The 26,841-nt window shown below is 41.9% G+C and overlaps 2 protein-coding genes across 2 annotated transcripts in view; one reads left to right on the top strand and one right to left on the bottom strand.

Moving 5' to 3' along the window:
- The window catches only part of igfbp-2a (IGF binding protein 2), a gene marked incomplete at its 3' end in the record, with an annotated part of 203,887 nt that extends 189,711 nt beyond the window's left edge, over positions 1-14,176 (top strand). Inside the window, 3 exon segments of the mRNA NM_001123625.1 lie at positions 10,670-10,848; positions 13,223-13,363; positions 14,020-14,176. Of these exon segments, the coding sequence (NP_001117097.1) occupies positions 10,670-10,848; positions 13,223-13,363; positions 14,020-14,176 (477 nt within the window).
- Positions 14,177-17,120: 2,944 nt separating this feature from the next.
- On the bottom strand, positions 17,121-26,756 carry LOC106575566 (insulin-like growth factor-binding protein 5). The gene is made up of 4 exons (XM_014152143.3): positions 25,984-26,756; positions 18,705-18,904; positions 18,476-18,595; positions 17,121-17,697 (listed from the first exon to the last, which is right to left on the bottom strand). The coding sequence occupies exons 1-4, from the start codon at positions 26,315-26,317 to the stop codon at positions 17,560-17,562; spliced, it is 792 nt and encodes a 263-aa protein (XP_014007618.1). The 5' UTR covers positions 26,318-26,756; the 3' UTR covers positions 17,121-17,559.
- Positions 26,757-26,841: the final 85 nt, after the last annotated feature.

A 26,841-nucleotide genomic window follows, 5' to 3' on the forward strand; every position in this document is an offset into this window, starting at 1 on the left:
AGTTTCACGAGTAGGGCTGAAGTTAGATCTGATAGTTTCACGAGTAGAGCTGAAGTTAGATCTGATAGTTTCATGAGGAGAGCTGAAGTTAGATCTGATAGTTTCATGAGGAGAGCTGAAGTTAGATCTGATAGTTTCATGAGGAGAGCTAAGGTTAGATCTGATAGTTTCATGAGGAGAGCTGCAGTTAGATCTGATAGTTTCATGAGGAGAGCCGAAGTTAGATCTGATAGTTTCATGAGGAGAGCTGAAGTTAGATCTGATAGTTTCATGAGGAGAGCTGAAGTTAGATCTGATAGTTTCATAAGGAGAGCTGAAGTTAGATCTGATTGTTTCATGAGGGGAGCTGAAGTTAAAGTTTGAGATCTGATAGTTTCATGAGTACAGCTGAAGTTAAAGGTTTAGATCTGATAGTTTCACGAGTAGAGCTGAAGTTAAAGGTTTAGCTCTCATAGTTTCATGAGTAGAGCTGAAGTTAAAGGTTTAGATCTGATAGTTTCACGAGGGGAGATGAAGTTAGATCTGATAGTTTCGCGAGTAGAGCAGAAGTTAGATCTGATATTTTCATGAGGAGAGCTGAAGTTAGATCTGATAGTTTCATGAGGAGAGCTGAAGTTAAAGGTTTAGATCTGATAGTTTCGTGAGGAGAGCTGACGTTAGATCTGATAGTTTCATGAGGAGAGCTGAAGTTAGATCTGATAGTTTCATGAGGAGAGCTGAAGTTAAAGGTTTAGATCTGATAGTTTCATGACGAGAGCTGAAGTTAGAGCTGATAGTTTCACAAGCAGAGCTGAAGTTAAAGGTTGAGATCTGATAGTTTCATGAGTAGAGCTGAAGTTAAATGTTTAGATCTGATAGTTTCATGAGTAGAGCTGAAGTTAAAGGTTTAGATCTGATAGTTTCATGAGGAGAGCTGAAGTTAAAGGTTTAGATCTGATAGTTTCATGAGGAGAGCTGAAGTTAGATCTGATAGTTTCATGGGGAGAGCTGAAGTTAGATCTGATAGTTTCATAAGGAGAGTTGAAGTTAGATCTGATAGTTTCATGAGGTGAGCTGAAGTTAGATCTGATAGTTTCATGAGGAGAGCTGAAGTTAGATCTGATAGTTTCATGAGGAGAGCTGAAGTTAGATCTGATAGTTTCACAAGTAGAGCTGAAGTTAAAGGTTTAGATCTGATAGTTTCATGTGGAGAGCTGAAGTGAAAGGTTTAGATCTGATAGTTTCATGAGGAGAGCTGAAGTTAAAGGTTTAGATCTGATAGTTTCACGAGGAGAGCTGAAGTTAAAGGTTTAGATCTGATAGTTTCATGAGGAGAGCTGATGTTAGATCTGATAGTTTCATGAGGAGAGCTGAAGTTAGATCTGATAGTTTCATGAGGAGAGCTGAAGTTAGATCTGATAGTTTCATGAGGAGAGTTGAAGTTAGATCTGATAGTTTCATAAGGAGAGTTGAAGTTAGATCTGATATTTTCATGAGGAGAGCTGAAGTTAGATCTGATAGTTTCATGAGGAGAGCTGAAGTTAAAGGTTTAGATCTGATAGTTTCATGAGGAGAGCTGACGTTAGATCTGATAGTTTCATGAGGAGAGCTGAAGTTAGATCTGATAGTTTCATGAGGAGAGCTGAAGTTAAAGGTTTAGATCTGATAGTTTCATGACGAGAGCTGAAGTTAGAGCTGATAGTTTCACAAGCAGAGCTGAAGTTAAAGGTTTAGATCTGATAGTTTCATGAGTAGAGCTGAAGTTAAAGGTTTAGATCTGATAGTTTCATGAGGAGAGTTGAAGTTAGATCTGATTGTTTCATGAGGAGAGCTGAAGTTAAAGGTTTAGATCTGATAGTTTCATGAGGAGAGCTGAAGTTAAAGGTTTAGATCTGATAGTTTCATGAGGAGAGCTGAAGTTAGATCTGATAGTTTCATGAGGAGAGCTGAAGTTAGATCTGATAGTTTCATAAGGAGAGTTGAAGTTAGATCTGATAGTTTCATGAGGTGAGCTGAAGTTAGATCTGATAGTTTCACAAGTAGAGCTGAAGTTAAAGGATTAGATCTGATAGTTTCATGAGGAGAGCTGAAGTTAAAGGTTAGATCTGATAGTTTCATGAGGAGAGCTGAAGTTAAAGGTTGAGATCTGATAGTTTCATGAGTAGAGCTGAAGTTAAATGTTTAGATCAGATAGTTTCATGAGTAGAGCTGAAGTTAAAGGTTTAGATCTGATAGTTTCATGAGGAGAGCTGAAGTTAAAGGTTTAGATCTGATAGTTTCATGAGTAGAGCTGAAGTTAAAGGTTTAGATCTGATAGTTTCATGAGGAGAGCTGATGTTAGATCTGATAGTTTCATGAGGAGAGCTGAAGTTAGATCTGATAGTTTCACAAGTAGGGCTGAAGTTAGATCTGATAGTTTCACGAGTAGAGCTGAAGTTAGATCTGATAGTTTCATGAGGAGAGCTGAAGTTAGATCTGATAGTTTCATGAGGAGAGCTGAAGTTAGATCTGATAGTTTCATAAGGAGAGCTGAAGTTAGATCTGATAGTTTCATGAGGAGAGCTAAGGTTAGATCTGATAGTTTCATGAGGAGAGCTGAAGTTAGATCTGATAGTTTCATGAGGAGAGCCGAAGTTAGATCTGATAGTTTCATGAGGAGAGCTGAAGTTAGATCTGATAGTTTCATGAGGAGAGCTGAAGTTAGATCTGATAGTTTCACAAGTAGAGCTGAAGTTAAAGGTTTAGATCTGATAGTTTAATGAGGAGAGCTGAAGTGAAAGGTTTAGATCTGATAGGTTAATGAGGAGAGCTGAAGTTAAAGGTTTAGATCTGATAGTTTAACGAGGAAAGCTGAAGTTAAAGGTTTAGATCTGATAGTTTCATGAGGAGAGCTGAAGTTAGATCTGATAGTTTCATGAGTTGAGCTGAAGTTAGGTCTGATCGTTTCATGAGGAGATCTGAAGTGAAAGGTTTAGATCTGATAGTTTAATGAGGAGAGCTGAAGTTAAATTTGATAGTTTCATGAGGAGAGCTGAAGTTAGATCTGATAGTTTCATGAGGAGAGCTGAAGTTAAAGGTTTAGATCTGATAGTTTCATGAGGAGAGCTGAAGTTAAAGGTTTAGATCTGATAGTTTCATGAGTAGAGCTGAAGTTAAAGGTTTAGATCTGATAGTTTCATGAGGAGAGCTGAAGTTAGATCTGATTGTTTCATGAGGAGAGCTGAAGTTAAAGGTTTAGATCTGATATTTTCATGAGGAGAGCTGACGTTAGATCTGATAGTTTCATGAGGAGAGTTGAAGTTAGATCTGATAGTTTCATGAGGAGAGCTGAAGTTAAAGGTTTAGATCTGATAGTTTCATGAGGAGAGCTGAAGTTAGAGCTGATAGTTTCACAAGTAGAGCTGAAGTTAAAGGATTAGATCGGATAGTTTCATGAGGAAAGCTGAAGTTAAAGGTTTAGATATGATAGTTTCATGAGTAGAGCTGAAGTTAAAGGTTTAGATCTGATAGTTTCATGAGTAGAGCTGAAGTTAAAGGTTTAGATCTGATAGTTTCATGAGGAGAGCTGAAGTTAATTCTGATAGTTTCATGAGTAGAGGTGAAGTTAAAGGTTTAGATCTGATAGTTTCATGAGGAGAGCTGAAGTTAGATCTGATTGTTTCATGAGGAGGGCTGAAGTTAAAGGTTTAGATCTGATAGTTTCATGAGCAGAGCTGAAGTTAAAGGTTTAGATCTGATAGTTTCATGAGGAGAGCTGATGTTAGATCTGATAGTTTCATGAGGAGAGCTGAAGTTAGATCTGATAGTTTCACGAGTAGAGCTGAAGTTAGATCTGATAGTTTCATGAGGAGAGCTGAAGTTAGATCTGATAGTTTCATGAGGAGAGCTGAAGTTAGATCTGATAGTTTCATGAGGAGAGCTAAGGTTAGATCTGATAGTTTCATGAGGAGAGCTGCAGTTAGATCTGATAGTTTCATGAGGAGAGCCGAAGTTAGATCTGATAGTTTCATGAGGAGAGCTGAAGTTAGATCTGATAGTTTCATGAGGAGAGCTGAAGTTAGATCTGATAGTTTCACAAGTAGAGCTGAAGTTAAAGGTTTAGATCTGATAGTTTAATGAGGAGAGCTGAAGTGAAAGGTTTAGATCTGATAGGTTAATGAGGAGAGCTGAAGTTAAAGGTTTAGATCTGATAGTTTAACGAGGAAAGCTGAAGTTAAAGGTTTAGATCTGATAGTTTCATGAGGAGAGCTGAAGTTAGATCTGATAGTTTCATGAGTTGAGCTGAAGTTAGATCTGATCGTTTCATGAGGAGATCTGAAGTGAAAGGTTTAGATCTGATAGTTTCATGAGGAGAGCTGAAGTTAAATTTGATAGTTTCATGAGGAGAGCTGAAGTTAGATCTGATAGTTTCATGAGGAGAGCTGAAGTTAAAGGTTTAGATCTGATAGTTTCACGAGGAGAGCTGAAGTTAAAGGTTTAGATCTGATAGTTTCATGAGTAGAGCTGAAGTTAAAGGTTTAGATCTGATAGTTTCATGAGGAGAGCTGAAGTTAGATCTGATTGTTTCATGAGGAGAGCTGAAGTTAAAGGTTTAGATCTGATAGTTTCATGAGGAGAGCTGACGTTAGATCTGATAGTTTCATGAGGAGAGCTGAAGTTAGATCTGATAGTTTCATGAGGAGAGCTGAAGTTAAAGGTTTAGATCTGATAGTTTCATGAGGAGAGCTGAAGTTAGAGCTGATAGTTTCACAAGTAGAGCTGAAGTTAAAGGATTAGATCTGATAGTTTCATGAGGAAAGCTGAAGTTAAAGGTTTAGATCTGATAGTTTCATGAGGAGAGCTGAAGTTAAAGGTTTAGATCTGATAGTTTCATGAGGAGAGCTGAAGTTAAATCTGATAGTTTCATGAGTAGAGGTGAAGTTAAAGGTTTAGATCTGATAGTTTCATGAGGAGAGCTGAAGTTAGATCTGATTGTTTCATGAGGAGGGCTGAAGTTAAAGGTTTAGATCTGATAGTTTCATGAGTAGAGCTGAAGTTAAAGGTTTAGCTCTGATAGTTTCATGAGTAGAGCTGAAGTTAAAGGTTTAGATCTGATAGTTTCACGAGTAGAGATGAAGTTAGATCTGATAGTTTCGCGAGTAGAGCTGAAGTTAGATCTGATAGTTTCATGAGGAGAGCTGAAGTTAGATCTGATAGTTTCATGAGGAGAGCTGAAGTTAAAGGTTTAGATCTGATAGTTTCACGAGGAGAGCTGAAGTTAGATCTGATAGTTTCATGAGGAGAGCTGAAGTTAAAGGTTTAGATCTGATAGTTTCATGAGGAGAGCTGAAGTTAGATCTGATAGTTTCACGAGTTTCGCTGAAGTTAGATCTGATAGTTTCACGAGTAGAGCTGAAGTTAGATCTGATAGTTTAATGAGGAGAGCTGAAGTTAGATCTGATAGTTTCACGAGGAGAGCTGAAGTTAGATCTGATAGTTTCATGAGGAAAGCTGAAGTTAGATGTGATAGTTTCACGAGTAGAGCTGAAGTTAAAGGTTTAGATCTGATAGTTTCATGAGGAGAGCTGTAGTTTGATCTGATAGTTTCACGAGGAGAGCTGAAGTTAGATCTGATAGTTTCATGAGGAGAGCTGAAGTTAAAGGTTTAGATCTGATAGTTTCATGAGGAGAGCTGAAGTTAGATCTGATAGTTTCACGAGTAGGGCTGATCTGCCACTGTTGTGTCGTCAGCAAACTTAATGATGGTGTTGAAGTCGTGCTTGACCATGCAGTCGTGGGTGGACAGGGAGTACAGGAGGGGACTAAGCACGCACCCCTGAGGATCAGCGTGGCAGATGTGTTATTGCCTACCCTTACCACCTGGGGACTGTCCGTTAGGATGTCCAGGATCCAGTTGCAGAGGGAGGTGTTTACTCCCAGGGTCCTTGGCTTAGTGATGAGCTTTGTGGGCACTATGGTGTTGAACGCTGACCTGTAGTCAATGAACAGCATTCTCACATAGGTGTTCCTTTTGTCCAGGTGGGAAAGGGAAGTGTGGAGTGCGATTAAGATTGCATCATCTGTGGATCTGTTGGGGTGGTATGCAAATTGGAGTGATCTAAGGTTTCTGGCAAGATGGTGTTGATGTGAGCCATGACCAGCCTTTCATAGCACTTCATGGCTACCGACGTGAGTGCTACAGGGCGGTAATCAATTAGGCAGGTTACCTTCGCTATCTTAGGCACAGGGATTATGGTGGTCTGTTTGAAACATGTAGGTATTACATATTATATATCTTCTGGATTGTAAACATCAGAGGGACCCCTCTTGCTCCTTCCTTAGTGTAGAATACACTTCACTTAAGGGCCGGCCAACATTTACATTTTACATTTAAGTCATTTAGCAGACGCTCTTATCCAGAGCGACTTACAAATTGGTTCATTCACCTTATGATATCCAGTGGAACAACCACTTTACAATAGTGCATCTAAATCTTTTGGCGGGGGGGGGGGGGGGGTAGAAGGATTACTTTATCCTATCCCAGGTATTCCTTAAAGAGGTGGGGTTTCAGGTGTCTCCGGAAGGTGGTGATTGACTCCGCTGTCCTGGCGTCGTGAGGGAGCTTGTTCCACCATAGGGGTGCCAGAGCAGTGAACAGTTTTGACTGGGCTGAGCGGGAACTGTGCTTCCTCAGAGGTAGGGGGCCCAGCAGGCCAGAGGTGGATGAGCGCAGTGCCCTCGTTTGGGTGTAGGGACTGATCAGAGCCTGAAGGTACGGAGGTGCCGTTCCCCTCACGGCTCCATAGGCAAGCACCATGGTCTTGTAGCGGATGCGAGCTTCAACTGGAAGCCAGTGGAGAGAGCGGAGGAGCGGGGTGACGTGAGAGAACTTGGGAAGGTTGAACACCAGACGGGCTGCGGCGTTCTGGATGAGTTGTAGGGGTTTAATGGCACAGGCAGGGAGCCCAGCCAACAGCGAGTTGCAGTAATCCAGACGGGAGATGACAAGTGCCTGGATTAGAACCTGCGCCGCTTTCTGTGTGAGGCAGGGTCGTACTCTGCGAATGTTGTAGAGCATGAACCTACAGGATCGGGTCACCGCCTTGATGTTAGTGGAGAACGACAGGGTGTTGTCCAGGGTCACGCCAAGGTTCTTAGCACTCTGGGAGGAGGACACAATGGAGTTGTCAACCGTGATGGCGAGATCATGGAACGGGCAGTCCTTCCCCGGGAGGAAAAGCAGCTCCGTCTTGCCGAGGTTCAGCTTGAGGTGGTGATCCGTCATCCACACTGATATGTCTGCCAGACATGCAGAGATGCGATTCGCCACCTGGTTATCAGAAGGGGGAAAGGAGAAGATTAATTGTGTGTCGTCTGCATAGCAATGATAGGAGAGACCATGTGAGGATATGACAGAGCCAAGTGACTTGGTGTATACCGAGAATAGGAGAGGGCCTAGAACAGAGCCCTGGGGGACACCAGTGGTGAGAGCACGTGGTGAGGAGACAGATTCTCGCCACACCACCTGGTAGGAGCGACCTGTCAGGTAGGACGCAATCCAGGCGTGGGCCGCGCCGGAGATGCCCAACTCGGAGAGTGTGGAGAGGAGGATCTGGTGGTTCACAGTATCAAAGGCAGCAGATAGGTCTAAAAGGATGAGAGCAGAGGAGAGAAAGTTAGCTTTAGCAGTGCGGAGAGCCTCCGTGACACAGAGAAGAGCAGTCTCAGTTGAATGACCAGTCTTGAAACCTGACTGATTTGGATCAAGAAGGTCATTCTGAGAGAGATAGCAAGAGAGCTGGCCAAGGACGGCACGCTCAAGAGTTTTGGAGAGAAAAGAAAGAAGGGAAACTGGTCTGTAGTTGTTGACATCGGAGGGATCGAGTGTAGGTTTTTTGAGAAGGGGTGCAACTCTCGCTTTCTTGACGACGGAAGGGACGTATCCAGTGGTCAAGGATGAATTGATGAACGAGGTGAGATAAGGGAGAAGGTCTCCGGAAATGGTCTGGAGGAGAGAGGAGGGGATAGGGTCAAGCGGGCAGGTTGTTGGGTGGCCGGCCGTCACAAGTCGCAAGATTTCATCTGAAGAGAGAGGGGAGAAAGAGGTCAAAGCATAGGGTAGGGCAATGTGAGCAGGACCAGTGGTAGAAAGTGGACCAGCGGTGTCGTTTGACTTAACAAACGAGGAGCGGATGTCGTCAACATTCTTTTCAAAATGGTTGACGAAGTCATCCGCAGAGAGGGAGGAGGGGGGGGAGGGGGAGGAGGATTCAGGAGGGAGGAGAAGGTAGCAAAGAGCTTCCTAGGGTTAGAGGCAGATGCTTGGAATTTAGAGTGGTAGAAAGTGGCTTTAGCAGCAGAAACAGAAGAGGAAAATGTAGAGAGGAGGGAGTGAAAGGATGCCAGGTCCGCAGGGAGGCGAGTTTTCCTCAATTTCCGCTGGCTGCCCGTAGCCCTGTTCTGTGAGCTCGCAATGAGTCGTCGAGCCACGGAGCAGGAGGGGAAGACCGAGCCAGCCTGGAGGATAGGGGACATAGAGAGTCAAAGGATGCAGAAAGGGAGGAGAGGAGGGTTGAGGAGGCAGTATCAGGAGATAGGTTGGAGAAGGTTTCAGCAGAGGGAAGAGATGATAGGATGGAAGAGGAGAGAGTAGCGGGAGAGAGAGAGCGAAGGTTGTGACGGCGCAATACCATCCGAGTAGGGGCAGAGTGAGAAGTGTTGGAGGAGAGCGAGAGGGAAAAGGATACAAGGTAGTGGTCGGAGACTTGGAGGGGAGTTGCAATAAGATTAGTGGAAGAACAGCATCTAGTAAAGATGAGGTCAAGCGTATTGCCTGCCTTGTGAGTAGGGGGGGAAGGTGAGAGGGTGAGGTCAAAAGAGGAGAGGAGTGGAAAGAAGGAGGCAGAGAGGAATGAGTCAAAGGTAGACGTGGGGAGGTTAAAGTCACCCAGAACTGTGAGAGGTGAGCCATCCTCAGGAAAGGAACTTATCAAGGCGTCAAGCTCATTGATGAACTCTCCAAGGGAACCTGGAGGGCGATAAATGATAAGGATGTTAAGCTTGAATGGGCTGATAACTGTGACAGCATGGAATTCAAAGGAGGAGATAGACAGATGGGTCAGGGGAGAAAGAGAGAATGTCCTCTTGGGAGAGATGAGGATTCCAGTGCCACCACCCCGCTGGCCAGATGCTCTCAGGGTATGCGAGAACACGTGGTCAGACGAGGAGAGAGCAGTAGGAGTAGCAGTGTTATCTGTGGTAATCCATGTTTCCGTCAGCGCCAAGAAGTCGAGGGACTGGAGGGTAGCATAGGCTGAGATGAACTCTGCCTTGTTGGCCGCAGACCGGCAGTTCCAGAGGCTGCCGGAGACCTGGAACTCCACGTGGGTCGTGCGCGCTGGGACCACCAGGTTAGAGTGGCAGCGGCCACGCGATGTGAAGCGTTTGTATGGCCTGTGCAGAGGGGAGAGAACAGGGATAGACAGACACATAGTTGACAGGCTACAGAAGAGGCTACGCTAATGCAAAGGAGATTGGAATGACAAGTGGACTACACGTCTCGAAATTTCAGAAAGTTAAGCTTACGTTGCAACGATGTTATATCTTTATATCTTATAAACTATCCCCCCTCTGTTGTTAATAGTGGAATGTCACTGAACAGCCTGACAGTACAGAGAGTTTGTAAACAATACATTACTCTGAAAGGTTATTCATCTAAGATTTCCTCAAAACAAGGTCCAGCCAACTGTTTCCTCCCCCCTGCCGTTTCTGTTATTCTTCCATTTTGACGGTCCCAGAGCCCTGGGAGAGCTGCTAGTGGGCCCTCAGCCACCGCTTTGTCTGTTGTCAGGAATAGCATGGACAGCTAGTGGACTCGCAGGGCCAGGCCCCCTGCATTGTTTGTTCGCATATCTGTTTGGAAAGAGGCTTTCAGAGGTTGATGTTTAACCACACGTTGTCTGGTCAAACAGCTGAGGACTTCTACCTCCCTTCCCCAGATAGTGTGGTGTGTTAGTTCTGGGTGGTTGCTGTTCAAGCTTTCGTTCTAATCAGTCGAACATGAAAATGAGCTAGTGCCCTTTCATGACATGCCTTGACATTGGAGGTGAAGAGAACACTCGTCATAGCAATGAAGGTGCCCCAGAGGTAACAGAAAAGTCTTCAGCTCTTCAGTGGCCAATAAACCTGGAGTGTACACAGACAGAATCATATGTTCACTATTGGTTCTCATTCTTGGAAGTTAAAATGGAAAAAATAAATAAATAATAATATTTCACAATATTTTAGAAAAAGGTCCATAATATTGCACCTTTAAAGATGTATCTATTTCCGCTGAAAAATTCACCATGTATGCCATTGCCAAATGTACTAAAGCCAACCTGCTGGCCTAATCATTTCTCATTTCATGAAGGAATGTGCAGTATACTTAATCATTCAAATGGTTGAGCTTTTCTGTGATGTAATGACAATATAACCACAATGTTATGACAGTGTTGTAATGAACGATCAATTCATTTAATGGAACTGGTTTCCATAGAGCTGTTTTGACTGTGTTTGTATGTGTGTGTGCGTGTGCGTGTGCGTGTGCGTGTGCGTGTGTGTGTGTGTGTGTGTGTGTGTGTGTGTGTGTGCGTGTGTGCGCGTGTATGCATATGTGCATGTGTGTGAGTCTGTGCATGCATCTGTGTCTGCATGCGTGTCTGTCCCTCAGGGGAGGTGGTGGACCTCCTGGACACAGGCCTGACAGAGATCCCCCCGGTGAGGAAGGCCACTAAGGACAACCCATGGCTGGGGCCCAAGGAGAACGCTATGCGCCAGCACCGACAGGAGATGAAGACCAAGATGAAGAGTAACAAGCCGGAGGACCCCAAAACTCCCCGCGGCAAGCAGGTTAGTAAACACCTAGTAGTAAACAGTTAGGCTACATCCCAAATAGCACCCTATTCCCTTAATATGGGCCCTGGTTAAAAGTAGTGCCTTATATAGGGAATAGGGTGCCATTTGAGACGCTGCCTTGGTAAACCAAGACCATTAGTGGGTCGAATCTGTTAGTAAACGGTTAGTGAACCTGGGATCATGATTAGCAGTGTCCATGTCCCTTTAGGAAGGAGTCAGTCTTAACAGAACCTAGTGCACTGCTGCCATCTCCTGGAGCAGACCTGATGGTGTCTAGCAGCTAACAATGTCTTAAGGCCAGCTTTTTGAATAGTAAAATGTAGATAAGCATTTCTATTGGACAAGATAGCCCTCCGTTTGACAACGTTTGCCCCCATTTGAAGCGTACTGAACGTGACCATGGGGAAGGTGTAAATGTTTCACACATGACAGTACAAGACCCTACTGTTGAAAACTCTGTATTGTTTCCTTGAAGTCGAGCCTGGCGTCCTGTTGTAGACCGATCTAGGAAAATACTTTGGTAGCGCTTTATAATAACACCTTGTAATAAAGCATTTACGCCCACATTTGTAAATGTTAGTAAGCCAGGTATTCACATATTTATGAATAACTATGTCATAATAATGAACACGATCGTTCATAAGACGTTTAATATCGGTCCTTATAAACCGTCTACTGATCATTAGCTAAGTGTTTTTGTGTGGCCTCATTTAAAGTGAGCGCTATTTATACTTTATAAATGCTTTGTAAATGTTTTGAGTGACCAGTGTAATTTCTCACAAAAAGATGGACATGCCATTGGTAGACATTCCAGCAGACGTGAGTAAATGGTTTACTAATCTATTATAAATGCTTTATTATAAACTACTACCAGCACTTATTTTCCCACATTGAGTGATTTTCCTTGAGGATAATGATTTTGGCATTTCACGGATGCCAAGTTTAAAATAGAACCATTTGCCCCGGATATTAGCGAGTCTTGGCAACACATCAAAACCCATCAGGAGAGACTGTAAGTGCAAAAAAATGAACATTCCAATCAGTTTTACTATTGATGAAGCCATAACACCTAGAGAAAGAGGGCGATCAGGTGCTTTGGCAATAATCCATGAATAGAATTAGTCATGCAAATATAATTTACTCTCAGTTATACCTGTGAGGGAAACATTATTACATTTACATTTAAGTCATTTAGCAGACGCTCTTATCCAGAGCGACTTACAAATTGGTGGATTCACCTTATGATATCCAGTGGAACAACCACTTTACAATAGTGCATCTAAATCTTTTAAGGGGGGGGGGGGGGGGGGGGGGTATTCATTTTCATGTGAATTAATAATTGTATTCTATATTTTGGTAGTGCTGTTCATTTCATTTCCTGTGGATTATTATTCCTCCGAGAATCAAGCTCTTAACCTTTGTAGATGACTTTGGAGAATGTTTTATTTATTTTCTCAAACAGTGGTCTGAAGGTATTGCTGGGTCATTAATCATGTAGTCTCCCTAGGCTGACGGTTTGCCTCCCACAATGTCTCCAGTGTTCCAGCACACATGTCTGTTGACTGTACCAGCATCGGTTGGGACAAGAGGCGGAAATGGGACTCGAGCAGGAAATCAGTCCAGAGCCTTTCCGTTCATGTCCTGACGCAAACATTAGCCTACCACCGGACACAAAATCGGTATCTTAGCTAGATATTTTCAATTAGTGTCTTTGGCAAGTAAGTTGTTTGCTTGTGCCATGACAGCTAACGTTAGCGTTACAAGTTTACAACGTTGTTTTTCACGAGCAGAAATCCTGTCTGCATTTTAAGCCCTTCCAAACTAAACTCGTAATATATTCTGAAGAGCACCCTCCCCGGAATTGAGGTAGATATGTACATATAGCTAGAAATAAGCTAACAGATAGTAAACAGTAGCAGCAGCGTATGTGATAAGTCAAAACCGTTAGTGCAAAAAAGGTCAATGCAGAAAGTCCGGGTAGCTATTTGGTTAACTATTCAAATAATTATTTAGCAGTCTCATGGCTTGGGGGTAGAAGTTCAGAGTCCTGTTGGTTCCAGACTTGGTGCATCGGTGCTACTTGCCGTGCGGTAGCAGAGAGAACAGTCTATGACTTGGGTGGCTGGAGTCTGACAATTCTTAGAGCCTTCCTCTGACACCGCCTGGTATAGAGGTCCTGGATGGCAGGGAGCTCGGCCCCAATGTAATAGTCAGAGACTATTAATCATGTGACTGGTGTTGCCTGTTGCTCCAAGGTCTGAGATTTCCCAGACTATTAATCATGTGACTGGTGTTGCCTGTTGCTTCAAGGTCTGAGATTTCCCAGGCTATTAATCATGTGACTGGTGTTGCCTGTTGTGTTATGTAGGTTCAGTGTCAGCAGGAGCTGGACCAGGTGCTGGAGAGAATATCTAAGATGCCCTTCAGAGATAACCGAGGCCCACTGGAAGACCTGTATGCCCTGCACATCCCCAACTGTGACAAGAGGGGGCAGTATAACCTCAAACAGGTGACTACACCCTGCACATCCCCAACTGTGACAAGAGGGGGCAGTATAACCTCAAACAGGTGACTACACCCTGCACATCCCCAACTGTGACAAGAGGGGGCAGTATAACCTCAAACAGGTGACTACACCCTGCACATCCCCAACTGTGACAAGAGGGGGCAGTATAACCTCAAACAGGTGACTACACCCTGCACATCCCCAACTGTGACAAGAGAGGGCAGTATAACCTCAAACAGGTGACTACACCCTGCACATCCCCAACTGTGACAAGAGAGGGCAGTATAACCTCAAACAGGTGACTACTCACTCTTTCTCCATGGCCCGGGAGCATCCACACACACACACACCCTCTACTCAACCCACAGCACATCACTACAATGCCAATATTAGGCAACATTACAGTAATGCTGAGGAGAGAGGCCATAACCTAGCACTTCTATTGACACACACACACACATGCATGAATGGCCAAGTGCACACACACATGCACCCGCATGCTCTCAAACCCACACACAGAAACACGCTCACACCCACACACACACGCACACGCACACACACACACACACACACACACACACACACACACACACACACACACACACACACACACACACACACACACACACACACAAACACATGTTCATTCTGTGTTTCAGTGTAAGATGTCTCTGCACGGCCAGAGGGGGGAGTGCTGGTGCGTCAACCCACACACCGGTCGGCCCATCCCATCAGCACCGACCGTGAGGGGAGACCCAAACTGCAACCAGTACCTTAGAGGACCAGAGATGGACACCCTCGCCTCAGCCCAGAAATAGTACGGCCCTGATTCTCCCTTTGATCGGCCTGAGTCTTAAAACACAACAGAGGAAGCAGTACTCTAAACACTTAAGTAAGCTATACAATGTTTGTGTGTCTGTTTCTGTTTCTGTGTATAGTTTTGTTTGGTATTAAATCAATTCTCAGCGATATCGTACATTGTAACCACCATAATGTGTCTTGGCTTGAGAACAAATTCCACTGCAAGGGCACAGGATGTGACAGGCAACAAAGATGAAACTCATTCTTCTTTGCAATTTCAAAGGAAGTCAGTGTTTAACTGGTATTTTCATTGATCTCTCTCTCTTTCCCTCCTCTCGTAGCTTTTCTGTGGTGAACAAAGTCTAGTGAGAAGAATGTTTACTATGGCCTGAATTCTAACTAGAAATCTGTGTGTCCATCTCAGACTTTTGTGTAAAAATCAAACATTGATGTCAATGGGCGATTTGCACGTAAATTCCAATTATATGCACATTTGGCAATTAGTATGCACCCCTATGGACCTCTTGTATTCAATGTATCTGTTGTAGGGTATCTAGAGAAATGTTGTCATGAAAAAATGATTTGACTTATTTGAAAGGTGAATATGTGAAGCAAAAAACAAAACGGCGAATTGACGCTTTAAGGGATTAGTGTCTTACTTAGTGTTTGTATGGCTGTGTTTACACTGGTAGCCTAATTCTGATATTTTGCCACCGATTCGTCTTTTGACCAATCGGATCAGATCTTCTGCGTGTGTAAATGCAGCCCAAGTGTCTTACTTTCTGGTGCTGGGAAGTGAACATGTCAAATGTTTGGTGGTTGTGTACTCAACTCTGCCTACCGTTTGTTTGTTTTACAGTGTTCTACGCCTTCAGGTTGGTAGGCTACTAAAACTATGAAACCTACCTTCTATAGCCTTTGGAATACACATACATCTTCTACACACTGTAGGAAAACCACATAGACAAAGTCTTGTTGTTACAAATACACGTTTTAGATTTCCTCGTTAATAGGAACACAAATTGAAATGTAGAATTGTTTTGTGATAAAGAACGTCTTGTTATAAGATGAAGTACATGATTAAATGGATGGTAACTTCCTGTACGTTGATTGTGTATTCATTCGGGCGTATGCCCTGGTATCTTGTGTCTCATTTTCTTGCTGGAGGTCTAGGTGTAGATAAGACATCGTATTTCATGGTACAACCCATTTCATGGTACAACCCATTTCATGGTACAACCCATGGTACAACCCATTTCAAGGTAAAACCCACTGCTTTGTATGTATGGAAATTCTTCTACGTTTCTTTATGTGGTATGGTAGCTATGGTAACTGGATCTTCTGGTAGACAATCATTTGAAGCCAGCAGCAGGTGTATAGGGAACTTGCATTAAGGCTTACAAATAGTGTTGCAAAATTCCAGTAACTTTCCCCAAAATTGGCAGGTTTGCCAGAAATCCTCATTGGAGGATTCTGGATTTCCTGCTTATTCCCTCCTGAATCTGGGAATCTTCCAACCGGGATTTCTGGAAAGTTACTGGAATTTTGCAACCCTACTTCCACAGCATAGAGCAAACAAAAGAAATAACAAACCTTCCCATACATCGATACATAACTTTATTTAAATAAATGCTTTGTCGTTACAAAAAAGACAAGGTTAAAGTACATCAATTCCACAGTGAATAAATATGACATATTTGTGATATTCACATAGATTTGTTAGTAACACTTCACTTAAAGCCAACAGGTGTATTGCATTGTAAGAATTGTCATAAGCATGTATGACCTTCTTATAACGTCTTACCATCGTCTCTGATGGACCCTGACTAAACAGCTATTTTCAGCCTGTTAAAGAATTGCAGCAAAGAAGCGTTATACCGTTTGGCTTTGAGTAAACTGTTACCTATTTGTGTCCTACATGGTTTTTTTATCACGAATATGGAATGTTTGAGATTTCATGGTCTTTCATACAAGCAAGCTTAAGACTGAGTTGAGAAAACTTTCCAAGTCTCCTATGCATTCTAGTGGCAGGCATAGGCTGTACACACAGCCCCTGTCAAAGCTATCGGCATGTTACCATACCCTGAAAAAAGGGATGTCTATTTCAAGGAATGTCAACAAAATATCTGGCAAATGTTTTGAGATTCAATAAAATCAGTTGACGTCTGATTTAACATCATGTTCACAAACGGGACGTAGGATCAAAAAGTATCGTCACGGCCTTATATCCTGGAGACGTATATCTTCACACTCGTTAACTCATGGTTCTCTAGTAACCAATCTCCACATCCACATACTGCTAAAATGTCCTCATTCAACGACAAGGCCTGATAATCTGGATGTAAATCTGGATTCAAAGTCATGAGAGAGAGAGAGAAGGCACTGAGATTTCCATAGAAACCCAAAGAGCCACACCTTTCCAGGGGTCATACAGGAGAGTCCTAGGCAGAAGACTGTGTTGTGGTCAGACAGGAGGCTACGAGAAGTCAATAGAAACGGTGTGCAACATTTGCATGCGATTTGTGCCTGTGTTGGACTTTTCATAGCACCTGTACTTTCTTGGCTGTCGTTTATAAAAGACAAAACAAGCATATGACTGTCATGATGTGTTTTTGAGGTGATCTTTTTTATATACTTCAAGGAAGGTAAGGCACAATACAGACTACTAAAGGAGAAAGTATAGGAGGCACACACACACACACACAGTAATTTCATAGTCACCCCTATGAAACTATATTGAGACACAACCCATCAGAAGTAGCAGTTGATGGGTTGATTAAGATAGCTACTGTAACTACTCTGTAACAACCTACTGTATACGAGCAATTACTAGTTCTTAAGACCCTCAACTCTGAACAATTTGTGAGACAAAGTGGACGAAAGGCAGGACTGAAAAAAGCTCTTCTCATCGCACTCAGAAGGACATATAAGGACATAGACCCAAACTCAGACAGTAAAGTACTTTCAGTCACTGAGGTTCTCTTGTAGGGAAGTGCTCTGAAGGGACAAACATTTGGACCAAGAGAACAGAGTTACGTTTAAATACGACCCCAGATTACTGTGCTCCCCAGTAAAGAGTTCCTGTCAACATCACGATAACAACATAGGTGAAAAAGATGAGCTTTACTCTTTACTCTTTAGCCTTAGAAATTTTGTTTAAACAGAATCTAATATAATTTAAATCAGAGAACATTGTTATATGTGCTTTAAAGGGAGGTTATAGGTCATCTCAGTATAGGTGGATGTATAGTTTAAAACCATGTGTATGTACTGTATCTGTGCCCTGCTTTCCTGATTTGATTGGCTTTTGCATATTTTGCATGTACATGTGATTTGCAGGAGTAGGGCTAAAGGGAGCTGGGCCTTGGCTCATGTCAGGTGACCAAATTGGCCATCGCTCATTCGTTTTTGTTGCTGTTGCTCTCCGGGTCTTTGCACTGGATGTCCACTCCACTGTAGTCAGTGCCAGGGAGCTGCACGCCAAAACGGTCCACACACCAACAGATCCCCCGCTTCCGCCCACGTGATGGTTTACACTGCAGGAGGAGAGGAAATAGCAGGGAATAAGATGGAATACAATTAAATGAAATAGAATAGGATAGAATGAAATAGAATAGAATAGGATAGAATAGAATATGATAGGAATACAATGAAATGAAATAGAATAGGATAGAATAAAATAGAATAGAATATGATAGAATATGATAGGAATACAATGAAATGAAATAGAATAGGATAGAATGAAAAAGAATAGGATAGAATAAAATAGAATAGGTGTCACGCCCTGGCCATAGAGAGGGTTTTGTTCTCTATTTTGGTTAGGCCAGGGTGTGACTAGGGTGGGCATTCTATGTCCTTTTTTCTATGTTTTGTATTTCTTTGTTTTGGCCGGGTATGGTTCTCAATCAGGGACAGCTGTATATCGTTATCTCTGATTGGGAGCCATACTTAGGCAGCCTGTTTTCCTTTGGGTTTTGTGGGTGGTTTATTTCTGTTTAGTATATCTTACCTGACAGAACTGTTTGGCTGTCGGTTTTTGTTTCTTTGTTTATTGTGTTCTCAGTATAATAAATTCATGATGAGCACTAACCATGCTGCGCCTTGGTCTACTCCCTGCAACAGCCATTACAATAGGATAGAATAAAATAGAACAGGATAGAATCGGATACAATAGAATAGAATAGAATAGAATAGGACAGGAAAGAATCGGATACAATAGAATAGAATATGATAGAATAGAATAGGATCAAATGAATAGAATATGATAGAATAGAATAGGATACAATAGTATAGGATAGAATAGTCCATGGGTACCTGCTTGTGCTTGAAAAATCCCTTCTTGTCACAGTTGGGAAGGTATAGGGACAGAGCTAGGACTCTAGATGTGTTTTTCATCCTCTGAATGATCCCGTCCAGCTTTCTCCTGCAGGATCCCTACACACATACAGGGTCATAGTTTAGGGCAAGTATGGCGTGTGTGTGTGTGCGTGTGTGTGCGTCTGCGTGTTTGTCTGTGTATACACTGTATATATGTTCAACTTACAAACTCAGGCTGCAGTTTGTCCAGGGTGAGGGTTGAGTAGTCAAGGCTGCTGACAGAGTGGAGCTTGGCCTGCTGTCTCTTGCGGTCTTTAGCCTGTCTCATGGCCTGAGCCTTGCGGCTGCTGATGTGGTCTCTGCCCCCGTACAGAGGCACCTTGGCCTGGGGCAGCAGGGACTCTGGAACCTCTGGAGAATAACCGTCTGGGGAGACAGAGAGTCAGAAAGGATGATGATGGTTGTGGTGGTGGTGAGGAAGAGGAGCAGGAGGAGGAAGAGGAGGAGGAGGAGGAGGAAGTGAAGGGGAGGAGGAAGAGGAGGAGGGCGAGGAAGAGTAGGAGGAGGAGGAATATGAAGAGGAAGAGGAGGAGGAAGGGGAGGAGGAGGAGGAGGAGGAGGTAGGAAGAGTGGAATACTATCAAGGTCTTCCACATCGGTGCAGATGAAGGAAAAGAGTTGAAAAGAGGCAGCAGGTTTAGACAGAGCCTCTCCTAACACTAGAGGGAGACCTTGAGGTTTTCCCAATCAAGAAATCTCCAGCTGAATCATACAATGTGTGCCTACTTCTCACATGGTCAGTCAGTGGTTAAGGGAGTTATTCGCCATGGTTCATTTACAAGCATTTCTCCATTCTCTTAATCTGATCCTCTTCTCTCTACCCAACTGTCATACTTGAGTAAAAGTAAAGATACCTTAACAGAAAATGACTCAAGTAAAAGGGACCCAGTAAAATACTACTTGAGTAAAAGTCTAAAGGTATTTGGTTTTAAATATACTTAAGTATCAAAAGTAAAACTGTAAATCGTTTCAAATTCCATATATTAAGCAAAGCAGACGGCACCGTTTATATGTTTATTTCTTTATGTATGGATAGCCAGGGGAACACTCCAACACTCAGACATCATTTGAAAATGAAGCATGTGTGTTTAGTGAGTCCGTCAGATCAGAGGCAGTAGGGATGACCAGGGATGTTCTCTTGTGAAGTGCGTGAATTGAAGTGGTGGAAAAAGTACCCAACTGTCATACTTGAGTAAAAGTAAAGATACCTTAATAGAAAATGACTCAAGTAAAAGTAAAAGTCACCCAGTAAAATTCTCCTTGAGTAAAAATTTAAAAGTATTTGGTTAAAAATATACTTAAGTATCAAAAATAAAAGTATAAATAATTTCAAATTTCTTTTTTATTTATTTTATTTACGGAAAGCCAGGGTCACACTCCAACACTAAGACATAATTTACAATCAAAGTATTTGTGTTTAGTGAGTCCACCAGATCAGAGGCAGTAGGGATGACCAGGGATGTTCTGTTGATAAGTGTGTGAATTGGACTATAGTAAAGTTGTAAAGTAAAGTAAAGTAAAGTACAAATACCCCAAAAAACTACTTAAGTAGTACTTAAGTATTTTACACCACTGCTCCCACCCTCTATCTCGCTCTCTCCTGCAACACTCTCTCTTTTTAAACTGGACAACTACAAATCTTGTGTAGATATTTACTCATTTATGGCATTGAATTGACTCCATATAATACATGGAGTGGCTGGCATTGAATTCACTCCATATAATATTTGGAGTGATGAATGCCATGAATCAGTTAATACTGTATGTATACAAGATTTGTACTGTAGTTGTACACTGGAGTTGTTGCATGCGAGGTGGAGATTTCCTTTTGCAGAGTCCCTGGCTTGTAGCTGGAGCTAAGAGGGAGCAAAATGTAAACTGTGACATAGCTGGATTAGGGCCAAGAGAGTGGTGTGGTCTATCATGTCTATCAATGCAACAGTCCTCTCAAGTCGATGCGTGGCACATGCAATGGAAGACATGACTTTTAAACTGGGTCATCCAATGAACATACAGCATTCTACACCTCTCACTCTCTCTCCCTCTCTCTCTCTCTCTCTCTCATTCTCCTCCCCTATCTTCCTTTCTCCTCTCTCTCTCTCTACCCCTTGGCTGTGAATGACAAATGCGAACAGATCCTATAAAACTGGCAAGAATCCCTGGGTCTTGCCAAATCCAAATGTCCACATCTCTACATGCATATTTCAGCAACCCACTTCCTCTGTCATAAAGATATTAACTCTGACTAAAGATAGACCATATGCAGCAGGGACAGATCTATAAGCATAAGGAATGCTTCATTACAACAAAGTTATAAGAGTTATATAATACATAAGAGTTAACAGTTACATATTATAGAAGAGTTATGAGTTATAAAAGTTATATATTATATAAGAGTTATATATTATATACGAGTTATAAGAATTGTAAAATATATAAGAGTTGTAAGAGTTGTAAGAGTTGTATACTATATAAGAGGTATACGAGTTATATAATATATTAGAGTTATATATTATATACGAGTTATAAGAGTTACATATTATATAAGAGTTATATATTATATAAGAGTTATAAGACTTATAGAATATATAAGCGTTATAGGAGTTACATATTATATAAGAGTTATATATTATATACGAGTTATAAGAGTTACATATTATATAAGAGTTATGAGTTACATAATATATAAGAGTTATAAGAGTTATATATTACATAAGAGTTATAAGAGTTATATATTATATAAGAGTTATAAGAGTTATATATTACATAAGAGTTATATATTATATAAGAGTTATAAGACTTATATAATATATAAGGGTTATAAGAGTTACATATTATATAACAGTTATATATTATACACTGCTCAAAAAAATAAAGGGAACACTTAAACAACACAATGTAACTCCAAGTCAATCACACTTCTGTGAAATCAAACTGTCCACTTAGGAAGCAACACTGATTGACAATAAATTTCAACATGCTGTTGTGCAAATGGAATAGACAACAGATGGAAATTATAGGCAATTAGCAAGACACCCCCAATAAAGGAGTGGTTCTGCAGGTAGGGACCACAGACCACTTCTCAGTTCCTATGCTTCCTGGCTGATGTTTTGGTCACTTTTGAATGCTGGCGGTGCTTTCACTCTAGTGGTAGCATGAGACGGAGTCTACAACCCACACAAGTGGCTCAGGTAGTGCAGCTCATCCAGAATGGCACATCAATGCAAGCTGTGGCAAGAAGGTTTGCTGTGTCTGTCAGCGTAGTGTCCAGAGCATGGAGGCGCTACCAGGAGACAGGCCAGTACATCAGGAGACGTGGAGGTGGCCGTAGGAGGCCAACAACCCAGCAGCAGGACCGCTACCTCCGCCTTTGTGCAAGGAGGAGCAGGAGAAGCACTGCCAGAGCCCTGCAAAATGACCTCCAGCAGGCCACAAATATGCATGTGTCTGCTCAAACGGTCAGAAACAGACTCCATGAGGGTGGTATGAGGGCCCGACGTCCACAGGTGGGGGTTGTGCTTACAGCCCAACACCGTGCAGGACGTTTGGCATTTGCCAGAGAACACCAAGATTGGCAAATTCGCCACTGGCGCCCTGTGCTCTTCACAGATGAAAGCAGGTTCACACTGAGCACGTGACAGACGTGACAGAGTCTGGAGACGCCTTGGAGAACGTTCTGCTGCCTGCAACATCCTCCAGCATGACCGGTTTGGCGGTGGGTCAGTCATGGTGTGGGGTGGCATTTCTTTGGGGGGGCCCCACAGCCCTCCATGTGCTCACCAGAGGTAGCCTGACAGCCATTAGGTACCGAGATGATATCCTCAGACCCCTTGTGAGACCATATGCTGGTGCGGTTGGCCCTGGGTTCCTCCTAATGCAAGACAATGCTAGACCTCATGTGGCTGGAGTGTGTCAGCAGTTCCTGCAAGAGGAAGGCATTGATGCTATGGACTGGCCCGCCCGTTCCCCAGACCTGAATCCAATTGAGCACATCTGGGACATCATGTCTCGCTCCATCCACCAACGCCACGTTGCACCACAGACTGTCCAGGAGTTGGCGGATGCTTTAGTCCAGGTCTGGGAGGAGATCCTTCAGGAGACCATCCGCCACCTCATCAGGAGCATGCCCAGGCGTTGTAGGGAGGTCATACAGGCACGTGGAGGCCACACACACACTACTGAGCCTCATTTTGACTTGTTTTAAGGACATTACATCAAAGTTGGATCAGCCTGTAGTGTGGTTTTCCACTTTAATTTTGAGTGTGACTCCAAATCCAGACCTCCATGGGTTGATAAATTGGATTTCCATTGATTAATTTTGTGTGATTTTGTTGTCAGCACATTCAACTATGTAAAGAAAAAAGTATTTAATAAGATTATTTCTTTCATTCAGATCTAAGATGTGTTGTTTAAGTGTTCCCTTTATTTTTTTGAGCAGTATATAAGATTTATAAGGGTTATATATTATATAAGAGCTATATAATATATAAGATTTAACTGTACTGTATTTAACAATATGTATATATGATTAGTGTGTAAATAGTATTTGTGTTGTCACTTGGTGTCTTTCCTATAACAGAAGATATTACATTAAATTCATAATTAAAAAAATACAAATAAAATAAGAGTTATATAATATATAGGAGTTATGAGTTATATAATATATAAGAGTTATAAGAGTTATATATTATGTAAGAGTTATAAGATGTATATATTATATATGAGTTATAAGAGCTATACATTATATAAGAGTTATATAATATATAAGAGTTATATAATATATAATAGTTATAAGAGTTATATATTATATACGAGTTATAAGAGCTATACATTATATAAGAGTTATATAATATATAAGAGTTATAAAAGTTATATAATATATAAGAGTTATAAGAGTTATATAATATATATGAGTTATATATTATATAAGAGTTAAGGGTTATATATTATATAAGAGTTATAAGAGTTATATATTATATAAGAGTTATACGAGTTATAAATTATATAACAGTTATAAGAGCTATATATTACATAAGAGTTATATAATATACAAGAGTTATAAGAGTTATATATTATATACGAGTTATAAGAGTTATATATTATATGAGTTATAAGAGCTATATATTACATAAGAGTTACATAATATATGAGTTATATATTATATAAGAGTTATAAGAGTTATATATTTTATCAGAGTTATAAGAGTTATATATTATGTAATAGTTATAAGAGCTATTTATTATATAAGAGTTATATATTATATAAGAGTTATATATTTTGTAAGAGTTATAAGAGTTATATATTATATAAGAGTTATAAGAGTTATATTATATATAAGAGTTATATTATATATAAGAGTTATAAGAGTTATATATTATATACGTTATAAGAGTTACATAATATAAAATAGTTATAATAGCTATATAATATATGAGTGTTGTAAGAGTTATATAATATATAAGAGTTCTATATTATATAAGTTATAAGAGTTATATAATAATAACAGTTTCAAGAGTTATATAATATATGAGAGTTGTAAGAGTTACATAATATATAAGAGTTATAAGAGTTATATATTATATAAAAGTTAGAGTTATATATTATATAAGAGTTAGAGGAGTTATATATTATATAAGAGTTATATGAGTTGTATATTATATAAGCGTTATAAGAGTTAAATATTATATAACTTTTTAATAAATTTTTACATGTATTTTATTTGAATGTAATATCTTCTGTTGTTCTTGTCTATTACTGTTCTCTACTTTGTCATGTACTTGTATGTTTCATTTGGACCCAATGAAGAGTAGCTGCGGCATGTGCAGTAGCTAATGAGGATCCTAATAAACTAAACTATACATCGCTAAGCAGGCGATTGAGTGGTATGTCACAGGGTTGAGAATGTCTCTTGTGATATCAACGCTCCCGTCATCCTTCCTAGATTATTCTCAGAAAAGAGAATTCCCTCTTCAGTCCACCGGTTCCGCTGACACTATTATTCTCCTGAGGCTGGTGCGTAGGCAGCATAGCCCAGCCGGCGTATAAAACCCAATCAAGTCCTCACTTCCTAATCTGGCCCACTCTAATCTTGCCAATGCTGCTGACTGAGGGATTCAGTGGGTTATGATGCATTTCCTGATCTGGGCGAATTTGATGCTCTCAAAATCCCACAGATTTAGTTGTAACGAAAAGACTCCCTATCCCCTTCCTCTCTCTTTTTACCTCCCACTCTCTCTGTCGATCTCTCTCTCTGTATCTGTCTATCTCTCTCTCTCTCTCTCTCTCTCTCTCTCTCTCTCTCTCTCTCTCTCTCTGTATGTCTATCTCTCTCTCTGTATCTGTCTATCTCTCTGTATCTCTCTCGACCCCCCACACTCTCGTCTCTCTCTCTCTCTCTCTCTCTCTGTCTCACTCTGTCTTCATCTCTCTACCTCTTTATCACTCTCTCTCTCTCTCTCTCTCTGTCTTGCTCTGTCTTTATCTCTTTTTCTCTCTCCTCCCCCTTGCCCTCTGTCCTCTCTAAATTCTCACACCCTGCAGGAAATGAGAAGAGGTGGTCAATTTTATCCAGTAGCAGGCTGGCAGTCAGAGAGGCACGCTCAGCTAACATTCTGCTGAATCACTGCACAGCTTAAAGATGATGACGGAGGGAGAGATGGAAAGAGGCACAGGAGAAGGAGAGAAGGAGAGGGAATTTGAAGGAGGAAGAGTGAGATAGAGAAAGGATATTGGAGGAAGAAATCTAGCCAGAGAAAGATGTAGAGATTACTTATTGCAGGTGAAGCTGAGGGAATGAGGGGGGGGGGGGGGGGGGGGGGGGGGGGGGGTTGGACATGGCAATGATGGAGAGAGGGAGGGTTGAGGGGGAGGAGGGAAAAACGCTGATCAGGAGAGAAAATGAAAACTAAAGCTTGGGGGAAACCCTGTGAAAGAACGTGACACTTGAGAAACCCGCTGACTAAGTGCTAATGTGTCAGACACAGTGACTGTCCCTCAAATGGCCCTCTAGAGAGCTGAGGAGGCTCTAAAATGTTTGTAATCTTCTTCACCTTGTTTCATGTACCTGGCACTAGGTCACTCATGCCAAGATGATGCCCTTGAAAACCCCTGATTTTCAGCTCTCAGCTGTGTGCTATCAATCAAACAATCTTGGTAATACATGTGGTGGATTTGGAATACACTACAGGGTGTGGTGTTTTTATGTGTGTGTGTGTGTGTGTGTGGGTGTGTGTGTGTGTGTGTGTGTGTGTGTGTGTGTGTGTGTGTGTGTGTGTGTGTGTGTGTGTGTGTGTGTGTGTGTGTGTGTGTGTGTGTGTGTGTGTGTAACAAATGGGATAATCTGCAGATGTAGTTCCAATAAAGATATGTGTGTCTACATATTGAACATTTTAAAGAAATCCAAATGGGAAAAAATGATAAATCAGTAAATGAAGACTCATATTTACCCCTGCCTGGATGCAGCGGTTTGTACATCTTCTCGTTGGCGCACACTCCTCTCCCGTGGAGGAGCGCGTGCAGCGGTTTCTCCTCCCCGCTCTTCGGCAGGCATCGGAGCCCGTGCGTGCAAGTCCCCGTGTACACCCCGCACGACTGGCCCTCGGGGAGCGCGCAAGTCAGGCAACAACCACAGCCAGGCTCCTTCACCAGCTGGCATCCCACCGGCACTGGCGGACACATCGACATAAGCTTCTGGTCACACGGTTCGCACGGTACGAACGAGCCCAAACAACCCGACTCGCTTAGGAGAAGCGTTGCCAGGAGTGAAAAACTAACCAGCATATTGTTTCAAATTAAAATGATTACAAACATAAAACAACTATAATCAACTACTATGTGTACTGCATGGAACGCTTGTAATGCTTTCGATCATTGGGGTTTTGGGGCAAAAGTCCTTGAAAGAGTCACCATCCACAGGTGGCTGCCTGCGTGCGTAAAAGTCCCTTAATCACTGTATCAGATGCTAAGGTTCCACTCTTCACCCGGGCGAAGTGTCTTCGTTGTCTTTATTGTGTCAAATGTCCAATTATATTCGAGTTTAGATTGTCCACCGCGAAATAACGCGAGTCTTCTCCTTTCGAGCGTTCAAATGTCGTTTTACGCATGCACATCAATTGTCTCCAAATGAAGAAGAAAAAAGCAGGGATTGTCTTGTAGAAGAACCAATCTCTGTAGGCTGTCCTCCCCGCACGTTTTCTGCACATACAGTATAATATGTGGCTTTGAGCTTGCCTGTTTAAAAACTGCCAGAGGCGAATCCTGTAACGATGGGTATATGTCAAACGACGTTGATGGGGGAGGGCGCA

Source organism: Salmo salar, chromosome 17, assembly GCF_965601325.2.
Source record: "Salmo salar chromosome 17, fSalSal1, whole genome shotgun sequence".
NCBI classification, from domain to species: domain Eukaryota; kingdom Metazoa; phylum Chordata; class Actinopteri; order Salmoniformes; family Salmonidae; genus Salmo; species Salmo salar.